The sequence below is a fragment of the Merops nubicus genome, unplaced genomic scaffold (assembly GCF_000691845.1).
Source record: "Merops nubicus isolate BGI_N331 unplaced genomic scaffold, ASM69184v1 scaffold12007, whole genome shotgun sequence".
Taxonomy (NCBI): domain Eukaryota; kingdom Metazoa; phylum Chordata; class Aves; order Coraciiformes; family Meropidae; genus Merops; species Merops nubicus.
In genome coordinates, this window is record NW_008619619.1 from 14,104 (window position 1) to 21,832 (window position 7,729).

Below are 7,729 nucleotides of genomic sequence, written 5' to 3' on the forward strand. Positions count from 1 at the left end.
ACCCATTTCTACTTGATTAGAAAATAAATGCAAAGGGATGGGATGACTTAGTAGCATCACCAGTCTGACTTCTCAATATTGCTTAATCACCCCAACAAGCACATACTTCTGTCCTTAACAGCAGAGAGCGAAACGACAAGAACTGTAATGCCATGGTGTAGCTGAAGAGTTTGCCTTGGAGATTTATTTTCATTCTTAGCTATTAGGAGACAACTTAAACTAAAAGAATAGGGTTTTTATCTATTTCTTACTGAATAAGCAAGATAGAGATGTTTTTGTAATGGAGTATCAAAGCATATTCAGGAAAAGAAAAGTTTGTTCCTACAATAAAAAAAGCACAGTTTTACAGGTGCAATTATGATTTATTCTTAAACAGGATTTTTTTATTTTTTTGTTTTAAATCAAAAGATAGTCAAAGTTGAATTGCTATGAAAAAGAATATGAAAAAGGTTACAGGTAGAGATTTATGTACGGCTCATTTATAGTTAGCAGAAAAGCATAATCTTCTTCTTTCTGAAATTAGCATTGACTTTCTTAAGCAATTGCTTCCATATGAAAAAAAGAGTCCCAACAGTAATTATTCTGAAAAGAGAGTTTAAGGCAGTTGAGAAACAAATTCCCCCAAAATAAAGTGAAGATGTATGCAAAGAGATTCAAGTGCTCTTTCTCCTATTTCTGTAATTTTTTTCTTATTTAAAATTGTTACAAAAAACTTACTATTACAAATCATTACAGTTTTCTGTGTTCAGATCACCCATCATATAATTATCAATACATTCACCCAAACATTTAACACCCAAGTATCTAGTCACCACCACAAAGTATGGGCCCTGTCCTGCCATCAAGCTCAGCTGATTTTTGCAGGAGGTTTCAGGGTTTGCTGGCAGAGGACTCACTGCAAGCTCGTGTTTTAGAGACTCCAAGGCCACAATCCAGAAGAAGACACCTTTCCCTGGTAACTTTTCTGATTTCAGCTGCATGTAATTGTTAACAGCCATCTGTAGGAATAGGATGTAAGGGAAAAGTACTAAATCTAACACTGCTGTCGTAGGATATTCAGTCTCTATTTATAGTCAGGCTGAAGCATCTTGGAGGGGTCCCTGAACAGCAATAGCTTCAATCTCAACTCGGGCACCCTGTCCGAAAACAATGAAGAAATGTATTAGGAATCTAATATATCTATTTTATGAAGCAATTGGATGTAGAACACATCCAATTATATATTTGTTATTGTATATTTATTATATTTGTTATTTAACAGTTATATCACTAATGTAGCAATGTTAAGTAATATTGAAAATTCACTTTACTCTTACTTAAGTACCATAACCCCTTATTTCTAGTGTTGTAGCTGTTTTCCACCATAAAGAAATGTCTCTCTTAAGATTCAGATCCCTAATGTGTGGGAATAAGACTGGTATACTTGGAAAAAAAACCTAAACACTTAAGAGTCTTCATTAAAATAATTGCAACTGAAGCTAGTCCAGAATAAGAAAAGCTGACAGAATGCTTCAGAAGTAAGGAATTACAGAAAATTAATTTTTTTTATAGGCAGAAAAGTGACACTTACTTTGGGCAAAGCAGCAACCTGATAGGCTGCTCTGGCTGGGAAGTTTGTCTTGAAAACTGTAATTTAAAACAGTAACATCCAGAAATCACTTCACTTTGCTTGATAAAACACAGTTCAAAGTAATCTGTATAAAATGTAGCCATGGGAACAGTTTCAGGTTCAAGGCTACAAGACAAACACCCTTCTGTGCTAGGTATCATTGCCCCCTTGTTAGTTTTTGTTGGTCAGTGAGTGCTCTAACATCTCAGCAAGCCATTCATCAAGAATTTTAGGGTATCAGGTAGTGACAGGACTAGAGGGAATGGGGCAACGCTGGAAGTGGGCAGATTCAGGCTGGACGTGAGGAAGAAGTTCTTCCCCATGAGAGTGGTGAGACCCTGGAATGGGTTGCCCAGGGACGTGGTTGAGGCCCCATCCCTGGGGGTCTTTAAGGCCAGGCTGGATGAGGCTCTGGGCAGCCTGATCTAGTGGGAGGTGTCCCTGCTCATGGCAGAGGGGTTGGAACTGGGTGACCCTTGGGGTCCCTTCCAACCCTGACAGATTCTGATCTGTTTTAGCAGAGGACTTAGTAGTGTTGACTTAATGGTTGGACTTGATGATCTTAAAGGTCTCTTCCAGCCTAAAGGATTCTATGATTCTAAGAAGCCATCTACAGTTGTGACCTAGTGGCCAGTGGTAACTTGCACTCTGATGCCACATGGCATTAACACCAGCTTGGCTGAAAAAGAAAGATTAAATCAGAATGGTGGTCATCCAGTCACAAACACCAGAGGGTGGGAGATGGCTCTTCACAGAAAGAGCAAGAGGGAGGAACAGGCCCCTGCCAAAAAAGTCAAGAGCAAAGATCCCAGATTTATATAAAGTCAGCAGTGGGCCAGCCTTATCAAAGGAAGGCAGAGGAAAAATGGACCCTTGACCTATTCCTCTGTTACCAAGCAGGCCTAACACTGAAGGATATTAAAAGAACAGGGTGAGGGGGAAAGGCTGTTTCAATAGAATATATATTCAGATGGAGTCTCAAAGGTGACATCATCTGAGTCATTAGATCACTTTGCTTACTGTGAATATTTGTTCAATGAACCATACAGGTAAAACAGAAACGAAAGATCTACTTACATTGCTTGTAAGTATCATTAATATCATTGAAGTCCTTCATGTCTGCCATCAAAACTGTAGTCTTCACAACTAGAAATTACATAACTGCAGTTACTTTAGACCTCTGACTTGTATACAAAAGTTGAAAATATTCACTGCGTTTCTTGCTTTTATTTCATAAATTTCTCTCAAGTATTCTAAACATTTTGAAATGTTTAGAAAACAGATACTGCCATTAGAGCTTCCACCTAGAGAATCACCTAAAAGATCTGAATACTTAGTATGTAATAAAACATTAAAGAATTAGACCTTCCTGACCAGCTCTGAAAATAACTGTTTTAAATTTCATTCTTAGCCAAATTCTTCTAAGATGCACAGAACTAATGAGCAGATGAATGAAAAAAAGTTGTTGTAAGCCAACTGTTGGCTATAAATTATATCATACATATTACCTGCTGCAAAAGAAGTCCATAAAATGCCTGAAAATATAGTCTGTGCATTTTTGACCTATGACCGTCCAAGCCAGCCTTAATCCTCATTTGGCTCCACTATTAAGAGTTCTCCCCCCCAAAAAAGTATTGAAAGCACCTAGGGTATTAACACCATACACACAAGCCTGCTTTTATGTGGAGCAAAGCCTAGGATGCTTAAAAGGCCTGCAGTCAGCTGCAGCTTTGTCTATACCTGAACTTCAGGGCTAAAATATTAGTACCATGGGCAGCAACTTTTGGTATTAGGCAAACTGAAAGGCAGTTTTCCATTGATACCCATTGCAAAGGCTTGCATGTTGGTTTATTTCTTTTAGTTTTTTAACCCAGACTCATCATTCATTTTGTTTCTTCCAGCTATTGATAACAACTGAATGTTTAGCAAGCTTTTTTTTTAAAGGTCACAACTTTTTTTTCATCCAGGTAAAAACAACCACTTGTTTGCCACCATCACAGCAGCACTTACCATTGCCATAGTCACAGCCTGCAGCTTTCAGGATTTCTCCCATGTTTTTTAAAGCCTAATGAAAAAGGAGACAAAAGTGTTTTAACTGCCAGCTGGGCTGTATTTAGGTAAGTACGTAACTGAGTTGTAACTTGGTTGCATCCATGCTATACAATTCACCCAGCATCTCTTCAACAGCCCTCCGTGGGTGAGCAGAATCACAATTAAGAAAAGGGAGTTTCTAATAAACTGCAAATATTAAACTACCCATTAATTAGATGTAAATGCATGGCGCAGCTCCATCTCATCCTATTGCCTCATATCACCCCTTTGTTGCTGGGGGAACAAATCTTTCCCTTACTCAAGCCAGGGTCTCTACCTGGGTCTGAACCTTCGTTACAAACATTGATTCTTTCCAGCTTCCTACATGAAATACAAATTCCTCCCCCAAACTCCAAGTTGTCTGGGTGGAAGATGACAGGGTTAGGATGGAATTACTTCCTCCTCCCTTTTTTCGCCCTGCTTATGGCAGGGGGGTTGGACTAGGTGACCTTTGGATGTCCCTTCCAGCCCAGACATTCTATGATTCTATGATTTTTTCATCTTGGAGGATGTGAAGTGTGCTCTCTAGGTCTCTCCAATTTCTCAAAGTCCATGTTTAACTAAGCACATGCCAACTGCATTACAAGTTTATTGCTAGATGACATCTTACCTGCTTAGCTTCTTCCTTTGCTCCTCCAGAGACAAGCTGCCCAGTGGAAGGCTCTATACCTATCTGCCCTGCGATGTACATCGTCCGGTCTACCAGCACTGCTTGGCTGAAAACACAAGTGATGTTTTAAGTGTAACATCTTCCCATCAAAACATTTAACTACCTGAAAGCATGTTTCACATTTTCTTCAGTAGTTTATAATACCTCAGAAAAATTGAGGCCTGAGGTTATGGACACACAAGTCTGTACATACAGTCATACATTCAACATGCTTATGCTTTTGTGAGAGCTGGGACTAGACTACCCATGGAAGCACATAGCTCTGTTTTGAGGAAATAAACTCTGTTTCTTGCAAAGGCATAAGGTATGCGTACAGCAACACAACACTAAACTCAGCAACACAGCTTCCACTCTTCAAATAGCACAGAGAGGAGGCAGGCTGAATAAACACATTTTCTGCATCTGCCCAGACAAACATTCCATCCTAGTTTGAGCATTAGGATGAGACGATACCTCTCATCTTCATCTCAGCTGCAGAGTGATGAAGGCAAGAAAGGGAGGAAGATAAAAAGTGGGCTGATTAGATAATGTAGCATTTTCCTTCTCAAATAAGCACCATGATAATGAATGAGAGCTGTGAGGTGCAGCCCTGCACACTAGTTATTTCGCAGTATTGCTTCAGAGTCATGAATTTGGCGAGTCGGCACAATGCCTCGACCACTCCACTCCCAGAACAATCGCTCTCCTCTCACCAAACAACCCAACTGACCTGTTGGCTGGGTCACTTCAGAAGAATGCAGAATTCAAGCTATTTGCAAAACATTTTTATATAAATGTCAGGTGTAGAGTTGGCAGTTATTGATGTCTCTAACTACCAGAAAGAGAGTAAAGCAAAGGTCCAAACTACCTAGCAAATATTATTCAAAAAAAACAAGTTACTTCTCTTCGGATGGTAATCAAAAATATTTTGCAAAGAAATTACAGAAAGATTCTTTTGAAACCATCTGTGGTATGTCAACACTATTTTTCTTATTTCTACAAGAAAATGCATTGTTTTGACAGTTCAACAAGCCTCTCCAGTTACACAAACTAGAGCTAGGAACCTCCTTCAAGTATCTAAGTTAGGAGGTTAGCTTTCCTTTAATATCCATGCAAAAAGAAAGGGAATCTTTCAGAGAACACTTTCATTACATACCTTAACTGAGATAGAAAATGTGTATGAACCAAACACCTGTGCTTCTTTAATTTTATTTTCTTTCCTACCATGTCCTGGTTTGTTTGAGGCTCAGGCCCTCAGATCATAAGCTTCTGTTTCTTTTTGAAGCATAGAGAACCATGCAACAAAAAAGTATGAGCTCTCTAAAACAGGAGATTGTCTTGTTCTGCTTATTATGAAGAGAGTGACACAACAAAACATTTATACCAACAATGGCCTTTGGACAGTCCTAAATCATGAACAATTAGGGAAGAAAACAAGCTGAACAAGCATCTGCAGCAGTCTTACTGGGTTCCCTTCTCTGCTTCTCAACTTCCTTCTCTTGGTTTGCTGGCTGGTAGAATCTTCTGCTCACCGAGACCATTAACCACTTTTACCAACTAAAAGGCGTACTTCTACTGCGGCCAAACATGTGAGTGAAGCTCAGAGAAACTTCAACTACACAAACCCAACCACACTTTAACTGCAGATGTATCCTGTAACTAGGGTCAATTGTAGCTACTCATTAATCTCTGATTCAGCAGAGGTCTGAGTGTGTGCCTAAAGTCATTCAGTTTTCAGTCTACCTAGGTACGTAACTGGATGGACATTACGACACTAGAAGAACATCATCCATCAGAGAGATGGTGTTGAGAAGCGTGCTCTTTCCAGGCAGGGACTGCAAAGTTAAGCAAATCTTCTTTGTGCAAATGGTCGTTGATTAATAAAAGAACAGGATCTCTGCCATGTCTTTCAAAAAGTTTAATAGTTTTAATGAGATATACACACACATGCACACTCCCATCTATGTGCCTTTTTATGTAGCTATCTACGTACCTATCTCAAGGTACTGGAAAGTGGATGCAGTAAAGGAAATACAAAAATACAGTAAAAATAGGTCACCAAAAAATATGCAGAGGAGCTGTATCAGAACCAGGAATGCAGCCCATGCATTCCAATTCTCCATTCCATATTAAGCCCTCATTCCTCTATTTCCATGCTCGGGCCCCACTGCAGAGGTATAACAGTTATTTCTTGTGCAACATCTGCTCATTGGACTTTGACAAGTTTACTGAAACCTGATAAACTAATAAGTTAGTGATAAACTTACTGGTGTTAGACCCATTGTATGATTAACAGACTGCACAAGAAGCCGAATTTCATCAAGAGTTATCAGTAAGCACAAAATGTTGGAGGGCAGTTATAGAATCACAGAATCATTAAGGTTGGAAAAGACCTCTAAGATCAAGTCCAACTGTCAGCAGCTGATCCACAACAGAAGTGGAGAGCTATGATGAAGGCTAGGCCAGTGCTGCATGTGTGGAGGCAAAGAACTGGTGCCTTCCCATCTCTTAGATGTTCTCCTAACCATAAGGGATGCCAGGCCCCCGGCTGCAACCCACCCACAGTTTGTTGTTCACAGAAGCTCAACCTCATGTCTTTCTGCTTCTACACTTTGCATTTCTTTGTCTTCCTAATTCCTATAAAGAATACACAGTTTGAAGCTCAGAAAGCTTGATTTCAAAGTAATGGAAATAAATAAGCACCTGGAAGGCACTAAAATGCTACAAGGGGAAAAGTGTAAACCAAGGGAGTCTGTTTATATTTGGAAAACAAAGCCTGAATGCATAATTAAAAATTCTTACACAATGCCCTTGTGTCTCAGTACTCTACTCAGTCTACTATAGTTATTGAATTTTTTTTTTCACATCCAAATAGTGGAGAGAAACCTTTCTCCAATCAAAACTGGGATTTTTTTTTTCCTTCTAATTACATTCAGAACCGTTGCAACTACCAGCTTACTCAAGAAAACGTTGAGCAACATCTCCTATATTTTTACAACAGGTAGTTTTTAGGTTGAAAAGCACTTCTAACTTGCTGGCAGTGACATTCACAGTAAGGCCAGATTCCCAGCTCCCAAGCAGCGAACTTTCTTCACTGACTACTTATCACTAATCTCAGAATTATTTCCCCAAACTTATTCCTTAACCTGCCCTAAAACGACCAGGACACACCCTGCTCGAGGGGACCTCGACCTCGCCCTCAGGGCTGCCTGACAGACACCCCCTTCCAGGGACCCGCTCGAAACCCCACCGGCAAACCCGGCTCCCGCTCGCTGCTGCTTCCTCCAGAGACGTCCCCCCCGCCAGGACGCACCTGTAGGGACCCAGTGCCGCGGGGGCCTTGGCGGTGCAAATGATTTTTTTCACGAGTGTGGCCATAG

The 7,729-nt window shown here is 40.1% G+C and overlaps 1 protein-coding gene across 1 annotated transcript; it reads right to left on the reverse strand.

Moving 5' to 3' along the window:
• Positions 1 to 1,073: 1,073 nt before the first annotated feature.
• HRSP12 (heat-responsive protein 12) lies at positions 1,074 to 7,727 on the reverse strand. The gene is made up of 6 exons (XM_008943860.1): positions 7,663 to 7,727; positions 4,311 to 4,416; positions 3,620 to 3,674; positions 2,687 to 2,755; positions 1,571 to 1,626; positions 1,074 to 1,136 (listed from the first exon to the last, which is right to left on the reverse strand). Exons 1-6 carry the CDS (start codon positions 7,725 to 7,727, stop codon positions 1,074 to 1,076), a joined length of 414 nt encoding a protein of 137 aa, XP_008942108.1.
• Between the last annotated feature and the right edge of the window lie 2 nt (positions 7,728 to 7,729).